At 48.5% G+C, this 23,688-nt stretch overlaps 1 protein-coding gene and 1 long non-coding RNA gene across 4 annotated transcripts in view; one reads left to right on the top strand and one right to left on the bottom strand.

Moving 5' to 3' along the window:
* Positions 1-23,688, top strand: part of CACNA1A (calcium voltage-gated channel subunit alpha1 A) — a 250,656-nt gene that overhangs the window by 176,672 nt on the left and 50,296 nt on the right. For all 3 annotated transcript variants that reach the window (XM_081495595.1, XM_081495594.1, XM_081495593.1), the window contains 7 exons: positions 353-816; positions 2,485-2,623; positions 4,203-4,332; positions 9,043-9,102; positions 9,892-9,998; positions 19,954-20,053; positions 21,896-22,056. In XM_081495595.1, coding sequence (XP_081351721.1) covers positions 353-816; positions 2,485-2,623; positions 4,203-4,332; positions 9,043-9,102; positions 9,892-9,998; positions 19,954-20,053; positions 21,896-22,056 — 1,161 coding nt within the window. The remainder of the gene's footprint in view (positions 1-352; positions 817-2,484; positions 2,624-4,202; positions 4,333-9,042; positions 9,103-9,891; positions 9,999-19,953; positions 20,054-21,895; positions 22,057-23,688) is intronic.
* Positions 4,554-11,022, bottom strand: LOC145508599 (uncharacterized). The gene is made up of 5 exons (XR_014055463.1): positions 10,980-11,022; positions 10,028-10,321; positions 9,084-9,222; positions 6,979-7,096; positions 4,554-6,410 (listed from the first exon to the last, which is right to left on the bottom strand). It is a non-coding gene; the product is annotated as an uncharacterized LOC145508599 (long non-coding RNA).

Here is a 23,688-nt window from a genome sequence, read left to right on the forward strand (position 1 = left end):
AAGCACCACACTGAGACCTGCAGAGGTGGGCACTTACGTTCCCATGGGGTCTTTTTTTTTGTTTTAATCTTTTGGCTGCACCTCGTGACATGTGAGATCTTAGTTCCCCAACCAAGGGTTAAACCCGCATCCCCTGCATTGGAAGTGCAGAGCCTTAACCACTGGACCACCAGGGACGTGCCCCCCATGGCGTCTTGATTCCTAACGAGAATAGACCGGATACAGGAGAATTTCAGAACACAGCCCCTTGACGGCCAGTGTTACATGTTGGAATCTTAGGCAGGATCCAGACACGTCCCCTCTATGTTCTAACTCGCTTACGGGTTCTTTTTTGTTGGCCTGCCTGCTGCAGAGAGAACCAGGGCTCCGGGGTCCCCGTGTCAGGCCCCAACCTGTCGACCACGCGGCCGATCCAGCAAGACCTGGGCCGCCAAGACCCCCCACTGGCCGAGGATATCGACAACATGAAGAACAACAAACTGGCCACGGCGGAGTCAGCCAGTCCCCACGACAGCCTCAGCCACTCCGGCCTGCCCCAGAGCCCGGCCAAGATGGGGAACAGCACGGAGCCTGGCCCCACGCCGGGCCCCACCACCACAGCCACCAACCCTCAGAACGCCGTCAGCCGCCGGACAGCCAACAACCCGGGGAACCCGTCCAACCCCGGCCCCCCCAAGACCCCTGAGAACAGCCTTATCGTCACCAACCCCAGCAGCACCCAGGCCAACTCAGCTAAGACTGCCAGGAAACCTGACCACACCACAGTGGACATCCCCCCGGCCTGCCCACCCCCACTCAACCACACCATCGTCCAAGGTACGAGCCCAATCTCACACATCCCTGGACAGGGGAGCTGGCCCCCTGGGCTTCATCCCCAGAGGCGCAGCTAAGGGACTCTAGACAGTGATTCCACCTCTCTGGCCTCAATTGCTTCTTCTGGAAAATGGGTAGAGACGTCGTTCCTGCCCCCACAGGGGCTGCTAGGAGAATTAAATGAGATAGTTTGGATATGATGCCTGGCAAGTACACGACAGGTTAGCAAATTTTCCTGCATCCCAAATTCCCACAGGAGAGCCAGGAAGCCCCCATATGTGAGGGGTCAGCAGATTCCTCTGATGGAAATTTGGGGGGAGTGAGATAATTCTCTAGGCCAGCGCCATCCAAAAGAAATGTGATGCAGGCCACCTGTGAAATTTTTTTTTTTTCACCTGTGTAATTTTTAACTTTCTAGTAGCCATGTTAAAAAAGAGAAGGGAGGAAAAGAGAGGAAGCAGGGGGGCAGAAGGAAGAAAGACATAAGTGATTTAAAACATAAAAAAGAGGGACTTCCCTGCCAGTCCAGTAGTTAAGACTCTGCCTTCCAATGCAGGAGGCGGGGGTTCAATCCCTGACAGGGAACTGAGGTCCCACATGGCGCAGGGTGTGACCAAAAATTTTAAAAAATAAAAAGAAACAGATGAACTGAATTTTAATAATAAATTATATTTAACCCAAAATGCTATTGATTTATATCCAAAATGTTAACATTTCCGTGTGTCATCAATGCTTTTTAAATTATTATTACATATATTTACATTTTCTCCTACTCGGTCTTGAAAATCTAGCATGTTTCACACTGCATACCGCAGTTTGGACTAGCCACATTTCAAATGCCGGACAGTGCAGGTCTAGGACCTTGAGAAATTGGCTGTTTTTGCCTCTTCCCAAAACCTCTCACATGTAATATGATGATCTGAGAAACACTGGAAATTTGGAAATTACCCCCTGGGTTTATTATTTTTAAGATGATAGCAGTAGCCCGGTTCTATGCAAGAGCTGTCCATAAGTTTACCCTGTAAATCCTTGCCACAGTCGTATAACATAAATCTTGCCATTGTGCCCATTTCACAGATGAAAAAACTGAGGCTCAGTAAGGCTCAGCCTATCCATAGACCCATAGTGCAACTAGGCTGCGGGATCAATGCTCAGGAGGGTGGTGCCTCGCCTCAGTCAGGAGAGGGGTGTTAACGAGGGGAATCCTGCATTTTGACTATGGGAGGGGCTCAGTATTCCCATCTGTAAAGTGGAGCTTTGGGGACTCACCCTGCCTACCTCCAAGTGACAGTATGAAGGTCATCAGGGACTGAGGACAGGTCTGTATTAATATCCGGTAAAGGTCACAGCAGACTCAAGGCTGTAGAGTGATTGAGAGCAAGCCCTCTGGGGCCGGGCTGCCCAGGTTCAAATTACAGATTTGCCACATCCCAGCCGTGTGACCTTAGGCAAGTCTCTTCACCTCTCTGTGCCTCAGTTTCCTCATCTGTAAAGTGGAGATCATAAAGTACCAACCTCATAGGGTCAAGTGAGGATTCAATGCCATAATAGGGTGCCTGGCACATAGTAGACACTTTGTGTCAGCTGCTTATTGCCTGCTTTGGGAATTAGGCAGGAGATCAGAGGTGGGAAACTGTGGAGGGAGCCCTGTGTTGGTTCTTGTCCCAACAGTGAACAAAAACGCCAACCCAGACCCACTGCCAAAAAAGGAGGAAGAGAAGAAAGAGGAGGAGGAAGACGACCCTGGGGAAGACGGCCCCAAGCCCATGCCCCCCTACAGCTCCATGTTTATCCTCTCTACGACCAACCCGTGAGTATGGCCCATGGCCAGGGCAGGGGGCCCAGAGCTCCCACTGGGGCAGTGAAAGTCAGGCCAGAGGGCAGACCCAGACAAAGGGTAATGGGGGAGAGTCGCCTCTAAGACCATTAGTCCATAGAGAACTTTTGAGCAATTAAAAAATGATGTCCCTTTCTTAAGTCGTATAAGATAGAAACTTATTATAAAGTACTTATTTCAAAAAACTGATTCCAACTGGTTTGTTGGAAAAGACCCCCTCCTGCCATCAGCTAGAAAATCATTATCATAAATACCCAAATCTACACTGTCTGTGCTGTGAGAGGTGTCCTGTAGAAATGGCTACTTTGTGCAGTGCACAACGTTTACAACTGTACATGACAGCCCTGGTTCCTGAGCTCTGCTCCTAACTTCTGCTCCACGAGGGTTTGGATTCTGGGTAGATGGTCTTTGAGTTCCATGGCCCTTTGTCTTGGGAGGGCCTTGAGGAGGCCAGACTATTTAGGGGAGAAATTTACCACATCTATGTCTTGCTGGCTCAAAGGTTGTTTTAGAATTGCATTTTTCCAAAGGGTGTTTCTTAAAACTCTGGTCCCTCAAAATGCTTCTTGACACCAAGAAGAATCACGTCAAATAAGCTGCAGGGGAAACGGCTTCCTCTAACCTGCCTCTTGGAGACTCAGCCTGTGTGTTTGCTTTTTTATTTGGTTGCCATTCTCTATTTTAATAAAGAAATTCTTATGTGGCACTCAGCACCAGACATGGTTCTCTGAATGCTTTCCAAATAAAAAAACCTTTCTCATAATAACCCTATAGGGGTTGGTACTCTGCTTATCCCCATTTGACAGATGAAGAAACTGAGGTCCAGACAGGCAAAATCACCTGCCTAAAGTCAAACAGCAAGCAAGTGACTCCAACAGCCCTGTTCTTAGGCACTCAGCCCTGCAGCTATTCATACAATCTCATGATATTTTTATCATTATTAGTCCACTTAAGTTAATCATCTCATTATTGTCTCATTAGTGTATTAAAGGCACTGATAAGGCCTGCAATTCATAATTTAAGTAACTAACTTTTTGGAGCCCCTACCATGTACCAGGCATATATTAACTCTTTTGATCCTCACATTCTTATTAGTTAGATACTATTATTATGGTCGTTTCACTGATGAGAACACTGAGGTACAATAACTTGCCTAAGGTCACTCAACTAATTAAAAAAAAAAAGAAATCTACTTAACCCAGAATCTTCCAGTTTGGTTTGACTATATGACATTTTATGCATAGAAAGCTTTTTCATCTCCTACAGATTCAAGGACAGTATTTCAACTCAGTCTGTGAGTTAAGATGTTCCAGGAGGGTGGTTTGGAAGTGACAGGAACTTATAAACAGAGATGGGAATTATCTTCCCCTGTGGAGGGCTCCCCTGCCTCAAGAGGGCCCCCTGGGGTAGGAGCTTGATACTCTATTGGGTGTGGGACCATGGAAGTTAGAGATCTCAGATAGTGGTAAGTGATATAAGGAGATGACAGAACAAAAGGGCTCAAGAGCCTGTTGTCTGAGTGGACCTCTGCACATCTACCTGTCCTCAACAGCCTTCGCCGCCTGTGCCATTACATCCTGAACCTGCGCTACTTTGAGATGTGCATTCTCATGGTCATTGCCATGAGCAGCATTGCCCTGGCGGCCGAGGATCCTGTTCAGCCCAATGCACCACGAAACAATGTGAGTCTCACCGAGCAGGCTCCTTCCCAGCCCAGCTCCTCTGTCACTTTCTCCTGCCTCGTAAAAAGCTGATAGCTGGGGTGGAAGGAATGTTAGGGTCACCCCTGGGCACAGCCCCCGTGGCCACTAGTTGGGAGGGGAAGCTCTGATTCTGGTCTTGATGAACGATGTTCCTTGAGACAGTGGTTCTGTGTGCCTGGTGGGGAAGAGATGGCCCAAGAGTGGCTGGGGCTGAAAATTGCTGGAATCTCTGGTGAGGAGAGTGAGGCTGGCAGGATGTGGAAGGGCACAAGCTCCGCATAGAATGTGGGGGAGTCCAAAGGCAGAAGGTGCTCCAGCAGCATCCCCTGTGCAGCCAGGTCTCACCAAATAGATTTTTTCATTCTGACTTGAAGTTTTAAAAGAAAGGATTGTTTTGACTCAGAAAAGTGAAAGTGTTAGTCTCTCGGAGGTGTACAGCTCTTTGCAACCCCATGGACTGTAACCTGCCAGGTTCCTCTGTTCATGGGATTCTCCAGGCAAGAATACTGGAGTGGGTTGCCAGTCCCTTCTCCAGGGATCTTCCTGAACCAGGGATCAAATCCAGGTTTCCTGCACTGCAGGCAGGTTCTTTACCATCTGAGCCACCAGGGAAGCCCTTTGACTCAGTCACAATCTAAACTTTTAGCTGGGCACAGCCTAAACTTTGAGATTTTAGAGGGCTAAGAGAGCTAAAAAAAACTCTCCTTTTGGGGACCCAGGGTCTGCTAACAGCCACTGTCCACTGAGCACTTGCCGTGTTTCAGGCACAACCCCAGATGCTAGGGGTATCCCCATTGGACAAATGAAGAAACTGAGGCTCAGAGAGGTTAAGTGACCTGTCTGGTGTCACACAGCAGAATTCCAATTCTGCCCGCCCTAGATCTCCCAATGCTTCCCTCAAAATGTCTCCATTTATCAAGCACTTACTGTGTGCATGTCCCCGCTTGAGTCCTGCCAAGCAGAAATGAGTGTGGTTGAGAGGAGAAACCAAGGTATCAGCAGGCCAGAAGGTGACAAGAGGCTGGACTGATGGCTGTACCATCTTCCCCAGCTCCTTTCTCTACCCCCATCACCCCCCACACATAGGAACCATTTTCCACTGGGAGCCAGGCCTGCCGCCCTCACTAAGTAGGTTAGGAGCCTTGGCCAGGCTGGCAAGTCCCATAAATCAAGCCCGTCTGCAGCTTACTTTGCACTTTCCCTGCCTTCACAGGCCTAGCAAGACCCTTGGGGACCTGATAGGGGAGATGGAAGGAAATAATTAGAGCAAGGCTCCCAGAGGAACCTGGTACCAGGGCAGGGCTGAGGCCACACTCTGTTATCTCCTACTGCCCGTTTCCCCCACCCCCTAGGACCCAAGGAGCCAGGCTCAGGGAGGGGACGTCCCGAGAGAGGTCAGCAAACCCCCTGTTGACTCTAGGAGACTGGAGCAGGCGTCATCTCTGGCAGGGAGATTATGGGCATGGGGGGGTCCAGGGGAACCCTTGAGCTCCTGGGGCTGTAGAGAACCCTGACAGGACTAGGAGCAGCCCCCTGTGGAGCATTTGCAAAGCTCTGGCTCCCCCACCCCGCCCCATCACTCCATCTCCCAGCTGAAGCATCTCTCCCCAAAGCCCTCCCTCTTCCGGGCTTCCCTGGTGGATCCAGGGGATAAGACTCCACACTTCCATTGCAGGGGGTGTGGGTTTGATCCCTGGAGAACTAAGATCCCACATGCCCCAAAAAAATTTTTTAAAGCCCTCCCTCTTCAAGTGCATGGTGGCGCCTTATTGGCAGCTGACACCCTGGGACCCCTCCCCAAGTTCTGTTCATTAGCTGGTCTGAAACAGGCCTCAGAAAAATGAACAGAACACATACAATCCATTCATTTATCAAGGATTTTAAAGTGCACACACCCATGTAAGCACCACCCAAGGCAAGAAGTGTTAATAGAACAAAACAGACCTCAACCACAGGCCCCTCTTCGATTCCTCCTTCCCTGTGAAGCTGGGTTCACAAGCAGGAACAGGTCTGCAGACATGTTCAGGTGTCATGAGTTGGAGCAGGCAGAGGTATTGCTACTAGCATCAAGAGGGTAGGGATAAGGGACACTGGTCATCACCCTGCAGTGCACGGGGCAGCCCCACCACAGAGAATAATCTGACCCCTATTGTCAACAGTATTTAAAAAACCCTACCCTAGAGGTATCCCTGCCCTCTCTTCTGGAAAGAGCATCTCCTAGCTCCTCTAATTTTCCCAGCTACACATGCGTCCTTAAACACTAGAATTTATTTCTTCCCACTTCTAACACTGAACAGATGGAATAATTCTGTGCATCTCTTTCTGTCACTCAACCTTGAGATGAGTTCTTATTTTCTTGGGTGGTGACAGTCATTCTTTTCCATTGCTGTGTAATATTCCCCTCTATGGCATAATTTGTTTTTCCATCTTCCAGTTGACATGTATTTGGATTGTCTGCAGTTTAGAATGCTGTCACCATACCCCCTACTCCTGACGTGGGGCCCCTGGGCTTGACTCTTTCCAGGGTATAAAACCAGAAATTGAGTTTCTGGATCATAGAATTTGCATATGGTCAGCCCCAAATTTGTGGCCAGAATGTTTACTGAGTGATACAGTGATACACACCCGCAACGTACAAGGCTTTCACTGCTCCACAGTCTTGCCAACCCTTGGTGCTGTTGGTTCTTTCATTTAGCCAACCTGGTGGGTCTGGAATCTCATCGGGATTTTGATTTGTATTTCCCTATGATAAATAAGACTGAGAATTTTGGATTCCACTGAGCCACAGAAAATTGCCATTCGTAGAAGTCAAAAGGATCTACATATTAGATATGGTTGAACCTAATTTATTGGTCTTCTGATTTCCTCCTGCTCAATTTATTAAGTTCTCCAGAATTTCATTCATCTGACCACTTGGCCTACCTTTTCTCTACCCCCTTGCTGCTTTCCTTCTTTTCATTTATTGCTTTATTTGGTAATTATTTAATAAGCAATTCCCATGTGCCAGGTGCTGAGCTAAACATCAAGGATTGACAGGGTGTACGATAGTCCCTCCATTCCCAGAGCTCACAGAGAACCAGACCTTTATCCATGTTGTTTCAGCTGCCTGGTACCCCTGAAATGCTCTCCTACCACCATCCCCTCAGCCTTCCCAGAACTTTCCAAGCCCTTGCACCTGCCACCCATCCCAGGAAGTCAGCTATCCTGGCCACTCTGGTCTCGGAGGGCCCTTCAAGCACCACGCATAATGAGAATGTGAGCTGTGACCACACAGATCACAGAGTCCAGCTCCTGCAGGACCCAGTACAGCTCCAGCCTCATGTGTTCATTCAGCAAGCATTTCTTGAGTATCTACTGTATGCCTGGCCCTGTGCTATAAGCTGGAGACAGCACAGGGACAGGCAGACATCCCTGCCCCTGTGAGGTTGACATTCAGGTGGGGGAGATGGACAGTGATGTTATTAATAACTATAACAAATAGTTTGCCAGGAAGTGATAAGTGCCAGGGGTGAGGAATGTAGGGGAAGGGGTAGACTTGGTAAGGAAGATTGCAAGCTTCAGGAAAATGGAATTTTAAACAGGCAGTCAGGAATGTGATATTTGAGCCAAGCCATAAAGGAGGAGAGAGAGAATATCAGGTGGAACATGGGGAAGAGTATTCCAGGCTGACAACCTGTACAAAGGCCCTGAGGTAAGAATATCCAGGGTGGCAGAAGTGGAGTGAGCCAGGGGAATGGGACAAGGTGAGGGGAGGGAGGTGACCAAACAGATTGTCCAGGGCCTTGAGGGGTCACAGAGGACTTTGGCTTTCACCCTGAGTAAGGTGGGAGCCATAGAGGGTTCTTGAGCAGAGAAGGGGGCAGTGATCCGACTTGTGTGCTTACAGGCGCCCTCTGGTGGCCTGCTCAGTAATTAACAGCCCTCACTACAAGGCAGATCTGAGGTCAGCCCCTCGGGTTACCGCGTGCTGGGCAGTTTGCCAGCATCCTCATGCCACTCAACATCCTCATGCCAGGGTCACACCAGGGATGTGCTATGGCATGGCCAGGAAAGAGGCCAGAGTGCAAGACATTGCCCATCCAGAAGCCACTAATACTTGGTCTTGTGTAAGGTAGCGGGGAGAGGGAGAATCAACCCACTCTGATGAGGGTATGGCTGCATACTTGGGAGGAAATGGATGTCGCAGTGAGGTTGGCCCCAGTGTCTGTCCTGGAGGCTCATCATGTTTAGGAAACTCTATGCAGGAACAGTTGTTCATCCAGGAGACCAGAAGGTCAGAGACACTGGGGGATCAGACTTGTTGCCAAAAGAGGTAAGAGTCTTGCCTGAACTTCCTGAGGCCACTTCTAGTCCATATAGAGCTTTGGGAAAGTAAAAAAAAAAAGGCACCCTTCCAGTTGGTATGCAAATGAGCCTTAACAATGATTTTGTTAGGACTTTGCTGCCATCTGCTGGACAGTTTCATTCACAACATACAAATCTGCACCCAGACAGGGTGGGAGGGGCCCTTGTGCAGTGCAGGACCTGCCCCACTGTACGTGGCTGCAGCATTTTCTCATGTGGGTGGAGACTCTGTTCCTTGGGGACTTTGCTTGAGGCCACATGCCCCAGTGGGCCATGGCTAGGTTCACAGGGGCTCTGCTGGAGCAAGCCAATGATCCACTGCCCCCTTGCTTTTATCCCCTGCAGGTGCTGCGATATTTTGACTACGTTTTTACAGGCGTCTTTACCTTTGAGATGGTGATCAAGGTGAGTGCCAGGTCTCCACAGGATTCTTCACTCTCAAGAGTGCCACCTTGGTGCAAGAGGCTCACCCCAGAAATTGGAAATGCTTGGTGTGTTTGAGGAACAGCAAGGAAGTTGATGTGGCTGAAAGTGAGAGAGGAGAGTGGGGAAACCAGAGCAGGGAGATGAGAGCAGAGGTGACAGGGACAAATCTAGCAGGAACTTGGGGGCCACAGGACGGTCTTGGGCTTTTATCCCAAGTGAGGTGGGAGCCATGGAAAGTCCTGAGCAGAGGGATGTGACTGGACTCAGGTGTCCACAGGCACCCTCTAGCCTCTGTGGGCGGTCAGACTTGAAAGGAGGAGCAGGGTGGGAGTGGGGGAGTAGGGTGGGTGGGACCCAAGAGAACTGGGAGCAGGTGATTGCTCTGGTCCAGGCAGGAGATGATGGGAACCAGTCAGGGTGGTGGCAGAGGTGGTAAAAAGTGGGCAGATTCTTAGAAGGTTTGGAAAGTAGAACCAATGAGGTGTGCTGATGGATCTGATATGAGGTGAGGAGCCAGGGGGACCCTGAAGTTTTGACCTAAGAACCAGCAAGTCAGAACTACCTTTCCCAAGGTGGGAAGCAGCCTTGAGCAGGGGCTTCTCACTCCTCCTCCAGGTCCCCTGGCCTCTGACCCATCCCCTCAGGATGAGGTGGTCCCATTGGTTACCATGCTTCCTCCCATGGCCCCTCCTCCAAGCCTAAAAGGGTAGATACTACTCCCCAGGGTGAGGATGAGGGATCAGAGCACTGTCTCTTCTCCCTCCTCAGATGATCGATCTGGGACTCGTCCTGCACCAGGGTGCCTACTTCCGTGACCTCTGGAACATTCTCGACTTCATAGTGGTCAGTGGGGCCCTGGTGGCCTTTGCCTTCACGTAAGTCTCCTCTTGAAGACTCCACTTACCACTTTGTCCCTCCACCCCCAACCCACTGGATCAGGGGACATGTTCTCGAGGTGTAGAGATGGGAAAGGGGGGCTCTGGGGTGGCGGGAGGCATCCGCATGCTACCAGGAAGAGCTTCGATTGGCTTTTGCATGATGGCCACCATGGAGGAAGAAGGAGAAGGGCCCCCACCTTCTACCTCCTCACACAGCCATGCCACCAACCCCTCGCTGTGCTGCTTTCTGTAGACTAGCCCCACCAGGACATCTCATTTTCCTTCTGCTCTACAAGCTCCGCTGTCTCTTTGGGGAGCCCCTAAAAAGACAATCAGGAAATGAATGTGCATGAGAATTTGGACCCCCACCCTATGCCTGAAGGCCCTGTAATTCTAGACCTGATGACTCCCCTCGTGTGTCTTGAACTTCCCTGGCAGTCCTAGGACACTCTGAAAGGTCATGTCTCATCATGCCACTCCAAGATGGCACCCAAGTTGTGGGCTGCCATTCCAAAATAGCACCCAAGGGCTGAGAAGCCATTCCAAGATGGTGCCCAGGTTCTGGGCAACCATATCAAAGTGGCAGTTGAGTTATGGGCAGCCATTCCAAGATGGCATCCAAAGGCTTAGTAGCCCTTTCAAGATGGCACCCAAATTCTGGGCAGCCATTTTAAGATGGTACCTGAGGGCTCAGTAGTCATTCCAAGATGGCACCCAAAGGCTTAGTAGCCATTACAAGATGGTGCCCAAATTCTGGGTGGCAATTCCAAGATGGCATCCAAGGGCTGAGTAGCCATTAGCTCTTAGGGCCCTGATAGCAAACTTAGCAGTACATTCCTCAAGTCATAGATGTTTGGGGCAGGGTCGAAAAACCTAATCAGCTCCTAATCCAGAAACAAGTCTTTTTACAGACCTTGTCTGTGCCCAGTCACACTGGATCATTCCTAAAAAGGAGTCTCAAAAAGGACTCAGACCCACCTCACCCACATAATGAGAAATCAGGGGCTTCCTCTGTGCCTCTGCCTCCTGATCCCCTCTCAGCAGACCTGGAGGAGTCCTTGAATGGCCCCCTGACCAAACAATGAGGCCTTGGTTTGTCAGGAGGCCAGCGTGGTGACCCATTTCCAATTTAAGGGCTAAAGTGGGCCACTCCTGGGAACACAATGAGGTCAAGTTGTGTCAGAAGAGCTAGAAATCTCCAGAGTTTCTGAAACCTCTGAGCTGGTGGAGATGTACCATGAAAGTCAGGAGGCTGAATGTATTTCTGACTCCAGCCAGACTTCCCACCTCCTTCTCTTTATCTTCTACTTTCTCCTCCTCTTTCGGTCCACTCTCTTTCTATCCTTTTCTTTCTATTTTATTCCTCCCTCCCTCCTCTCCCCCTTCTTCTCTCCCACTTTTTTAAGTATTTGAGTATTTGATCATCAATGATAGCAGTCATCTTAAAGATTTAAGAAGTTTGACGACATTATTATTAAGATGTCCTGTAGATTTAATAGTAATAATAATCAAAGTGAAGTGCACAGCAAATTAGAGGGGAAAGATTGCCACAAATAAAACAAGGCATCCATGGCCTTCATATATAAAAAGCAATTACAAATCAGTAAGAAACACTGAACCTCAATAGTTAAGTGAGTACAGGATTTAACATAGAAATTTCACAGAATGCTGATTAATAAAAATGACCAAAAAAAAAAAAAAAATCAGCCTCATTGGAGTTAGATGTATAAAATATAAACAAGGTACAACTGGTTTCTTATCAAGTGAGCACAAATTTCTTCCCCTCAAAAAAGATTTTAAAAGGCAATACACTGTGTGTATGAGAATGTAATTAAATATGCTTGTCCCTCCATCCATCAGTTATTTGAGCAACTCCTACAAGGTCAGTTAGGAACCATGCTAGGTTCTGAGAAAGTTTCAGTTGTGAAAAGCCTGGAGTGAGTCCATCTCGGATCCCCTTCCCTCCCTTGCTCCTGTTTCTGTCTTTCTCCCTCTCTCTCTTTGCCCCTTTCCTCTCTCCTTCCCTCTCTCTGACTCCCTCTCCTGCTCTCTCTCTCCCCCCTCCCTGCCTCCATTACCCTTCCCCCTCCCTTCTTCTCCTCCCTAGCCTCCCCCATCGTTTCTTCCCTTCTCCCTCTCTTCTCCTCCCATCTCTTTTTCTCCCTTCCATCCTCTCCCTTGCCTTGACCTTCTGCCTAACCTGAGCCACATGGCCTGGAGAAGGCCGGCACTCCACCATTCACTCTGGCGTCAAAGACCCGGTCCCCACCATGTTCCATGGGGTGGTGTCCAGGACCAGGGAAGGCAAGTGCAGGTAGGCACCCCCTCCCACACTCCCTCCAGCCCTCCAGGATGACATCTGCCCAGCAGCTCCCAAGTCCCCCAGGGCTAAGGAAGAGACCACATCCATCTCCACACACAACCCCCCTGCCCGCTGTGGCCTGGCCTGGGTGGTGGGTTTTGCCCTCTGTTTTACACCCCTAGGTGTAGTACAATAGAATTAGTGTCTGCTACCCATCAGTTCATCCTTGGAACTTTCCTTCCAGACCTCTGTGGGAGCCAACAAGTTTCATTGCCAAAGAGGGGGGCCCCCGCCATTGCCCTGTCGCACCTCCAGCCCCCGTTTGACCTCGCAGTTTGGGAAACAAGCCTCTCAGTCATAGAACTTTTGCCATAATGGGCCTAGTTTCCCTGAAGCTACAATTAGACTCAATTTGAAGCAAACCTAATCTGCAAAAAACAAAATTATTTTTCCACCCAGAATCTATCAGCAAAAGGATTCTTTTATGTTTGCAGAAGAATCTGCCACAGGGAGCTGACTTTGTGTTTTTAATTTTTTGAGTTTTCGTTTTAAATATAAAGTTATACAAGGGCATCCAAAATGAGCCTACAGCTCACAGAAATCTGGCAGCATGTTTGCAGAGTCAACCTTTGAAACTGGTTTTATGAAGTTGCTACAGGCATAAAGCCAGCCAGTCCATGCCCTTGAAAATCCCTGTTTCAAATTGTTTTTTAAATTCCTATTTGAGGAAAGGGTCTGGAAAGGGATTTCATGTCATCCCCATGAGTCTCAGTGAACTTATACGTCTTGGAGGAGCTGGGATGTGTACAGTTTTGCCAGTGGGATCCTGACGAGTGTTAGGGACGTTCTTGGGGTTTTAGAAGGGCTGATAACCCGGGGCGAGCCTTTATGTGAGGGTCATAGGGATGGAATAGGTAGGCTCTGAGACCCCACCCCTGCCACACCCTCCCCACCTCACTGCCAAGAATCCATCTGGTCCTGCCACGCCCCCTCCAGGGCAGGGCGACAGGCCAGACACAGCTGGTGGAGTGCCTTGATCAAGCAACTCCTGCATGCCTGAGGCCATTCCACCAGAGAAGGAGCCCTCAAGCTGCTATTCTTTTCCCCAGAAAAGTTTCAGAGTCCTCCCTTTGGCTTCAGGTTCCTGGCCTCTCTTACCTGAGAAGATCTCTTGCCTTACAAGGCCTTTCCTTGTTACCAGATAGATGTCGTATTGGCAGGAATAAGGGATGCTCTGAGAGCCTCCACTGAGTGCCCAATCCCAGAGTCTTTTGCTTCCTTTCTTTCTGTTCTTGTAATTCACATTTTCTGTCCTGTGTGCCTGTTTTCTCATAGACAAGGCTGAGGTCCCCAGCAAGTATGAAATGAACCTGATTGTTTCAGAAAAAGGTTCCTGCAAGCCTGTTTGGTTTCTCTCTAGATGCACAAGTCCCTGAACCTCTCTTGCCTCAGTTTCCCCATAAATTTGAGACAGTTGACTGGGTAATGACAGTAACAGCCTCCACTTACTCAATCTTCACAACCCCATGCAAGAATTTCTCTATTATTCCCTTTTTGTACATGAGGAAACTGAAGGCCAGAGAGACTGTGGGGGGAAATGAGTCTAGCAAGATCACTAAGGGCTTAATGGCTCAGCGGTTGAGAATCCGCCTGCAGTGCAGGAGACTCTGGAGACACAGGTTCAATCCCTGGGTTGGGAAGATGCCCTGGAGGAGGAAATGGCAACCCACTCCAGCATTCTTGCCTGGAGAATCCCATGGACAGAGGAGCCTGGCAGGGTACAGTTTGTGGGTTTGCAAAGAGTTGGACATGACTGAGCGAGTAAGCATGCAGGCAGGATCACTAAGGTTGAGTTCAGCTGTCAGATTCAAGATTGCCGCCCAACTCTCAGCCCTGAATGTGGACACTTTCACAAATCAGGAGGATGAGACCTGACAGCCTGGCCAAGCTGGGTTCCTTGAGTCTCCAGCAAGGCCTAGAAGTCCAGGGGAAGAGGGCATGAGACTATTCCCTTCTTTGTCAAAAGGAATCTTGCTGTTCTGGCCTGTTGGGGTGGAGGCAAGGATTCTACAGTGCTATGATTGTGGCCCCGTCTGGGATATGTGAAGATGATCCCTGTGGTCTTCCAAAGGATGTGTCAAAGCTCTTGTGTTGGTTTCTACCCCTCCTGCACCTCCCCCCAATATCCGTGTGTGTGTATTTGTGTGTGTGTATGTGTCCTGCTCCATCTACTGACTGTGTGCCGTGTCCATGCAACCACCATTAACACACCATTTCATGAGTCACCACACATGACATCACGCCCTGTGCCCATGCATCGGGGTGGCCAACTGACATTTCTCAGCAGCTGGCGGATCGTGATCCTGCCCTCACTGCCAAGAGTCCATCTGGCGCTGCCACTCCTCCCGCAAAGCAGGCCAGCACAGCTGGCAGAGCACCTTGGTCAAGCCACTCCTGCATGCTCAGGAGCCCAACTGCAAGGAAGCCAAAGAAGGAAGTCATTTTTTTTATTATCCTCCTCAAAACAGGCCCTACCTTTGAAGGCATTCTTTTGTGTGTGTATAATGAAATGGAAAAATATAGAAGATTAGAGTGCAAGATACATAAACCTGGGTTTGAAGCTCAGTCTGTCACTTGCCGGCTGTGTGACCCTGGATAAATCACTTTTCCTCTCTAAGTCTCAGCTGCCTCATCTGGAAAATGGGTGTAATGGTACCACCCTCCCGCAGGCAGACACAGTGACATTCAGAAGACTCACATATTACACCTTATGTCATCCATCAGGTTGAGCAGAAATCACTGTCGTTGAAAGATTTCTCCAGGGACTTCTCTGACAGTCCAGTAGTTAAGATGCCAAGCTTCCATTGCAGGGGGCATGGGTTCTATCCTTGGTCAGGGAACTATAATCCCACAAGCCATGGATTAATGTTTTTCAAAGTTAAAAAATAAATTTGAAAACACCTTCCTCAATAATCCAAAAAGGAGCATCTATACAATTCTGTCTATGCAATAATTCCTAGATACATTGAGCTTTGAGAACCACTGAGGTAACATGAAAAGGTAGCAGGAGGAGGAAAAATCCAATGGGAATATTTGTAGGCATTAAACCATTATATTTTTAGAAATATCACTAATTTCAAAAGGAGGGGCAGGTGGGAAATTCTGAAGAGTATCTGTTTGGCAGTTCCACTGTTCTATTAATAATGGTGGTCAAGTTTCTCACACCTTGATCTCCAGTCATGGTTGGAGGGCCGTAATAAGACTGAGCCTTGATTCCAAAGATGAGTTGTGCAGGGGGCCACTGCCAGGTGCAGAGAGGTTTCCCCAGGCCCATATTTCCCCAGAAGACTCTTGAGAGTCGCCCCTTAATTTCATCCCAAATAGGAACTCCTAGCGGCCTTCTCTCTTCTTCATAACTTAGGGGGTCAAGTCAGGGCCTTAACTGTGTTATCAAACCTCAGAATCCCCAAGGGCTGTTTCACAGATGAGGACAATAATTAAGAGCAACTCAAAGCAGCTGGATTCTTTCCTCTTGCTTTGTGAATAGGTACTTCCTGTTTATCTGTTTGCTTTATTCCAATACTCATCGAGCGCCCATTCATCCCAGGTGAAATCTATTAGAAAATTAGTTCAAAAACAAACACCCAAAAATAAAGGCGATGCTGGGATTCAAACCCAGGTCTCCCCAGCTCCAAAGCTCATCCCCTTCAAGACATTTTAAAGGACTTCCTTGGCGGTCCAATGGTTAAGACTCTGCACTTCCAATGCAACTAGAGTTGCAGGTTCGGTCCCTGATTGGGGAACTAAGATCCCACATGCAGCACAGAGTGGCTGGGGGGGAAAAAAGACATTCTAAAGTCTTCCGGTCCCAGAAATCCTGGAGAAAAGGGTTTTTTCTCCAGCTCTTGGCAGTGACCTTCAGTGGCAAATTCACCTTCGGTAGTTAACTTTCTGGCTGTCCTGCGACTTGAAAATTTGGCTTCCTCGGTGCTGTTTGGCAGTGCCAGGAGCCTGCCAAGGGCAGGGGTCGGAACGGAGGTCTTCCAGATGGAAGGATGGACACCATCCGGAGCCACGAGCCTGAGGCAGCCCCTCCTGGTGCCCGGGCGGGGCAAGGGAGCGCTCAGGTGTGCGTGCGTGTATGTGCGTGTTCTGTGTTCTTTCTTCTGAGGCCGCTTACGACCTGTCTCTCCCTCCGACGCCACCTCACCAGGAGCAGTACACGGTAAAGTGCCTCTCTCTCTCTCTCTCTTGTTCTGTCTTGTTCTCTATGCCCTGATGCAGCCATGTTGGTTCTGGGCCTCTTTCTGTAGCTCCGTGTCATTGCCACCGTCCTGTCGCTTGCAGTGACCAGAGCCCCTCAGCCTACTCCCCAGAGAGCCTGAGCCTGGAGGGGTCTTGCCCACTGCCTCTCACCATGACCCACCGTTAAGCCCAGTTCTTGGCAGAGAATGTAATGGGCATGGAGGGCGCTCTCCCCATGATCTGATTTCAGTAGGGCAGAAAAGCTGGGTGGGTGGTTATCAGGGGAGTGAATGTCTAACTTCCCAGGTGGGAGAAGCATGGACATTCCAAACAATGAGGGCTTGCGCTTTAAGAGGAGGGACTCCCCTCTTCCAGAAACATCTACAGTCTCAACAAAGTGATTCGAAAATCTGGTTGTTTTCTGTGAGAATACCTTGATCAAGCCATTCCTGCATGCTCAGGAACCAAACTGCCAGGAACATTCTCCTTGGTGTCTCAACAAAGAGGATTATTTCAGCCTCTCCCAAGGGAGATGTGCCTCCTGGGAGAGAGACACACCCACAATGGCCATAGATTCCTTTTTAGATGAGTAGGTGTGCCCCAGGAGGCGTGTTCCCAAATGTCAGCAGTTTGGTGCATCAAGATTTTAGCCAAATTCAACGCTGATGGATGGCAGAAACCAACACAACATTGTAAAGCAGTTATCCTCCAATTAGAAATAAATTTTAAGAAAAGAAAAAAAAAATGTTAGCCAATTCTGCTACAACCTAGATGTCCACTTGCTTGACTTTTTTCCCACCAACATAGAGTCTAAGCTTCATTGCAGTTTGCTAGAAGACCTTATGTCATCCCCATACAACCAGTATCGTTGACCTCAGATAGAATGGCAACTGCAAAGTGAATTCAACAAAAGTGAAACAGTTGCATTACAAGTTGTTGCATTCAAGCTAGGTTCTTTGTTAAAAGGGAAATTAGTGAGTGCTAAGGAGACATTAAGGGAATCCCTGGTGGCTCAGAGATAAAGAATCCATGTGCCAATGCAGGAGACTCAGGTTTGATCCCTGAGCCAGGAAGGTCTCCTGGAGGAGAAAATGGCAACCCACTCCACTATTCTTGCCTGGAAAATCCCATGGACAGAGGAGCCTGGCCAGCTATAGTCCATGGGGTTGCAAAGAGTCAGACATGTCTTAGCGACTAAACCACAACCACCAGGGAGGCATTGGACACATCTGAACACTTACCAGGGATTTCCTCTCTGACCAAAGCAGAAAGCCTGAAAGATAACTTGAAGAAAACATAGCTGTTTCCCTGTGTGATCCTGTTACTTGTGTCTGTGTTCCGCCTAAAAGCATCTCAGCGACTGGGACACAGCTTTGAGATAATAAAGATGAATTTGGTTTAGATAAAGAAAAAACTGTGCTCAGACTGCTGAATCCTGGAGCATGGCTGTGCCTGACAGGCTAAAGTCCAATTCTCTTTTTCTCTGAAAAGTGAGAGAAAGGAACCCTTAAAAAAAAGTCATTAAAAATGATTTTGCACCTGGATAGACAGGCACACGATGGAGGATGTCTCTGAGGCAGCTCTATCCATGACCCAAGAGGTGACTATAGGGAGATGTTTGCTCAACTGGTCCCCAAAGAACTCCAATCTGGATCCATTCACATGTGTCCTGAAACTACACACCAGGCATGTGCTGGGAGCAGAGACAAGAACCAAGATTAAAGGGAAAATGAACACGTAAAAGGATAAACCACAGTTCTGCCTTGGAGGAATTTTCTGTCTAAAGCCAGGGCTTCCCAGGTGGCTCAGTGGGAAAGAATCTGCCTGCCAATGCGGGAGATGCAAATTCCATCCCTGGGTTGGGAAGATCCCCTGGAGAAGGAAATGGCAATCCCACTCCAGTAGTCTTGTCTGGAAAATCCCATGGACAGAGGAGCCCAGTGGGCTACAGTCTGTGGGATCACAAAGAGTTGAACACGACTGAGCAACTGAGCATACACACACACACACACACACACACACACACACACACACACACACACACACACACACACACACACACACACACACACACACTACACACACACACACACACACACACACACACACACACACACACACACACACACACACACACACACACACACACACACACACACACACACACGCTGTCTAAAGCCAGAGCCAGTGACAGAAACAAAAGCGATTCTGAATAAGCACTGGGGTTTGGCAGAACCCAGAGGCAGTCAGCAGAGGCTGTCACATGAAGGGACATTTACCTTGGGCTTTGAAGGCTGCATAGTTCTGTGAATGGAGCAGTGGAGGAAGGGCAGTTCTAGCCACAGGAACAGAAGCCAGAGCGTGTGGCTGGGGTTTGGGGTGTGTCATGATCAATGGGGATGCAAAGGGAAAGGTAAGTTGGACTAGATTTTGAAGAGCCTTGAATGCCAAGTTAAAAGATGGCACTGCTAGGAATTCAGATGCTCCAGAGGGGTTTGGAGCAAGAAAGTGACATGACAGTTTTGGTCACTGTGCAGAAAAGGTGGAAGAAGAGAGAGACATAGAGTTGGGGGGGAGGGGGAAGTTGGGAGGTGGATCATGGGGGGTCTGACCTAGGATGGTGGCCATGTGTAGGAGGGTGACCTGTTGGGATGAGGATGAACATGACTATTGGGTTTCTGGCTTGGGCAGCTGGGTGGGTGGTGAGTTCCATTAATCACAAGCCTTTGATGGCCACACCCAGTGCCCTCCTCACTGTGGGGTGGGGGGGGTTGAATTATGGTTGGCTAAGGGTGTCATGGCATCTACAATGCTAGGACTCATGCCCAGTAGACCCTGGGTTGGACTTTTATGCAGCAATCTGACAAAGATGAGCTAAGAGACCCTGAAAGAATGAGGCAGTGATTCAACATCAGCATCTGATGTTCTAGTTCTTTTTGCTCCGTGGGTTCAGGGAATATTGGGGCAGGGGGTGGGGGAGGAGAGTTCTTGTTTAAATGCCACTTTAAGGACTTTGTGGATCCTGTTGGAAAAGTGGGGGTGAGGGCATCCCATTTTCTAAAAGCTCACTAAGACCAGCTCCGAGGAGAGCACACAAGGTTAGGGTAAGGGCCAACTCCTTCATGCTGGATCTAAGGGACACCCCATGCAGTTGCTCAGGCCCAGCCCAGCAGTGGAGGGCCCTCAACAAACCCAAGAACCACAGAAGGCCATCTGCTCACTAACCCTTGAGCCCATATGTAGCAGGGGAACTGACTGCTTTTCAGCAAGGCAAGGTTATGCCAGGTTTACCCCAGATTCCTAAGCCTGGGAGGCTGGGGTCACGTGCGGCTGCAGGCCACCCCCCACCCAGCCTGACCTTGGATCCCTCTCTTCCCTTCTCCCCATCCTAACATCCCTTCACAGTGGCAATAGCAAAGGAAAGGACATCAACACCATTAAATCCCTCCGAGTCCTCCGGGTGCTACGACCTCTTAAAACCATCAAGCGGTTGCCAAAGCTCAAGGTGAGATCGGGGTATATGGGAGATCTACCAGGGTTGCCGTGTACGGTTGAGCAGATTGCTCACTGCTCAAAGACACTGCTTTGAAAGGGATGCTGCTACTTTTTATGTTGGATATACTTATTACTACAATTTTCCAGTAGATGGCAGTAAAGTGAGTTAATGGAACAAACTCTGTATATTATGGTAATTTTCCATTAGGTGAAATGTCTCATGCAAAGTTGAGACTCCTTTTCCTAATTCCCATGAAGGCATCATGTGGATAAAACAGGGCACAACCCAAATCTGGGAAGCAGGAAACTAGGTTTCTGGTCCCACATAACCTTAAACTTTTCACCTGCCTATTCTAGGCTCCAATATCTCCTGTTCCAAAACAGCACGAAACAGCATTTCCCAAAAACTTGCCATTTCAAATTTAAAAAAAAAGGAAAGAAGAAAGGATATGAAGCTTAGTCATGCAAACACCCCGTTTCAACTTATGTTGCACCTGTATTATCTTTCTTAATGTTTAAGTCAAGTGACTTTATTTTTTTTTACTTAAGTAGATTAATTTTAAAAGGACATGCTTGTCAAGTTTCTCAAGTTGGAAAACCAGAATCCACTGTTCATAGAAAGTAAAACTAAATATCTGTTAACAAAAAATATCTGTTCTCAAAATCTAGCCCAGAAGAATTGCCTGACAAAGATGTTGAGTATGGATGCTTGTTCTTTCTTGCTTAAAAAAATGAAAAGTATAGGGACTTCCCTGGTGGTCCAGTGGTTATGACTGCACACTCCCAACATAGGGGACACAAGGTTCCATCCCTGGTTGGAGAACTAACTTATCCTGCGAGTTCTGTTTTGCAAAAAAAAAAAAAAACCCTAAGTATAAAAAGGAAAAGTATAAATGTTATTACCACAGCGACAACTAAGGAAGACTTTCTCCTTCACTCAAAAAGATTGAAAGAATTATAATAATTTTGCTACCATGTGATCGGTGTTACTTGATTTGTGGCTCCTGTAAGGACCTAAAAATATTGTCTGATATCACTGGTGGTGGGCTCCTCCCCCATGGTTTGGGAAATAATGATTCGATGTCCCCTTTTTGCTGATGAATTATTCAAAGAGAAAATGTGGCTACTTTCTGGACTTGAAAGCCGGCTTGCGTTGAAATACGTGGAATCCAGCAGTAGTCGGTTCAGTGGCTCTTCCCGATTTTCTAGGTCACAGCCCCCTTTGAAACCCCTGTGAAAGCTATGCACTCTGTCCCCTGGGGAAAGCCAGTAAAGCTAACATGCGTTTCCAGTAGGTTTGATGACCCTTGATGCTTACTTGTAGTTAGGACCCACTGTGATTCAGAGCAGAGTGGGGCGGGGGGCGGAGGGTGGGGGTTGGCAAGATGATGGAAAGATTTCATCTTACCCAAGGCAGAATCTCCAGGGCAGGTGAAGTCAACTCGCAAATCCAGAGCGCCCCCTAGTGATCGGTGGGCAAAAAAAGGAGGAGATTGCACAACTCCAGATGCTGGGAAAGAAGAGGGACCGTGAGGCAGGGACACACAGAATGAACAGGAAATGACCTCTCCACCGACGATCTCTCCTCTTGCCCTGAAGAGCCATGAGCTTACCTTGGAGAAGCTCGTAGAAGTGTCCCCCATTTCCCAGGGGTTAGAATTGGGGGGTTGTGATGCATAAAAACACAGAACTAGGTGCAGCCCCCACACTTACTTCTCAGAACTGCGTGGCCTTGGCTCATGTCCTTCTCTGTAAAATGGGAATCATGTACTTTGATATTATGAGCTGCTGTAGGTGGAGGCTGGGCCAGCTCCCAGCCTCCTCACGCCGACTCGCCCGCCTGACCCACCAGGCCGTGTTTGACTGCGTGGTGAACTCTCTCAAGAATGTCTTCAACATCCTCATCGTCTACATGCTCTTCATGTTCATCTTTGCCGTGGTGGCCGTGCAGCTCTTCAAGGGCAAGTTTTTCCACTGCACGGATGAGTCTAAGGAGTTTGAGAAAGATTGCCGGTGAGTCTTAACTCTTCTAGGCGTCGCCATCGGGGCTGGCGGGTGGGATGCGATCAAGGCACCAATCTCTTTGTAACCACAAGTGGGGATCTGGCTGCTCGCCCCTCAAAAGCCAATAGAAATGCAAAGCTGGTTTAGGAAAGTTTGCTTTATTTTGGATGCCAGCAACCGGGGGGGTGGTGAGTCCTGTCCAAAGGCCAGCTACCCCTTCTTTGCTAACAATCAGTGGGTAAGAACTTTTATAGACGGAAAGAGGGAGCTACGTGTAGAAACAGCACAGCCAGCTGTGGTGGTCATCTTCAGATTGGTCACTGGTGGCCTGACCAGCATCATCTTAATTGTTTTAAGTACAGTTAATCTTCAGTTCCAGGGTCGGTTTGTTCCCATTTCCTTGGGGCCCATTCTCAGAACCGTGGCAGCTTATGTATGGCTACAGTCTGGTCATCATGTCGTTAACGTCTTCCACCTGGGGGGGATTTCAGTATGTAAGACAGCTCACAGGATATGGCTCAGGATATTATCTATTGCCCTTGAGAAGGAGCTAAAGGCCCTTGACTCTGCTTAATGACTAAACTATTATTATGTAGTCTTCTTTGACTGCTTTCCTTTGCTTCTGCATTTTCTCACTCCTCTGATTAAACATTCATTGGCTAAAATTTTTCCACAGACAAAAAGCAGCTTGAGGACCTGGTAGGAGGGGGAGGACCATAGGGTCCTGTTCCGTTTCATCTTGGACCTGGAAACTGAGGGGCTGGGTATTGAGGGCGGCCCGATTACAACCAGCTTGGATCTGCAAGTAGAAAATCAGTTGTAGTATATGAGTCCCTCCCTGCCCCATAGCTTCAGCGTGAGCCATAAGCTGGTTGCTCAACTTATGAGTCGCCACCTTTGTCAAGTAGGGGATAGCAAAACGCATCTAGTTCCTTGTAGGACACCTTTACAGGTGGATGTGTTTCAAAATTCAGAATATGTTGAGATTTTTAGAAAAATTGCGAGGCGCATGTCCCACATGTCCCACACAGCACCTAACACCTTCAGTTGATTAAAGCAGCCTTGTGATCAAATGCAATACTTCTGCTGGGAAACAGGCAACTATTTGCACCAAATGGGATAAATAGCAAGTACAGAGCCTCACATCCAGTTGGATCAGGTTTTGTTGCCAAACACATTAGATCAGAGATGGGCAGACTTTGTCAAGGGCCAGATAGTAGCTATCTTTGACTTTGCATACACTTTCTGTGACAACTAATGAAGCTCAAAAGCAACTGCAGACAATAAGTAAAGGAATCAGAATGGATGTGTGCCAATCAAACTTTCTTTATGGAGAGAAAGTCTTTTCATTTTTATCTGTCATGAATGAATTCTTTAGATTTGGTCTCAACCATTCAGGGCTTCCCTGGTGGCTCAGATAAAGAATCCACCTGCAATGTAGGACACACAGGTTCAATCCCTGAGTCAGGAAGATCCCCTGGAGAAGGGAATGACTACCCCACTCCAGTATTCTTGCCTGGAGAATCCCATGGATAAAGGAGCCTGGCAGGCTACAGTCCTTGGGGTCACAAAAGAGTCAGCGACTAAAAACAACAGCATTTTAGCGACTTAGTGGCTAAAAAACATTTAAAGATGTAAACA

Source organism: Giraffa tippelskirchi, chromosome 6 (genome assembly GCF_054371585.1).
Source record: "Giraffa tippelskirchi isolate mGirTip1 chromosome 6, T2T-mGirTip1v1.2.pri, whole genome shotgun sequence".
NCBI lineage: Eukaryota > Metazoa > Chordata > Mammalia > Artiodactyla > Giraffidae > Giraffa > Giraffa tippelskirchi.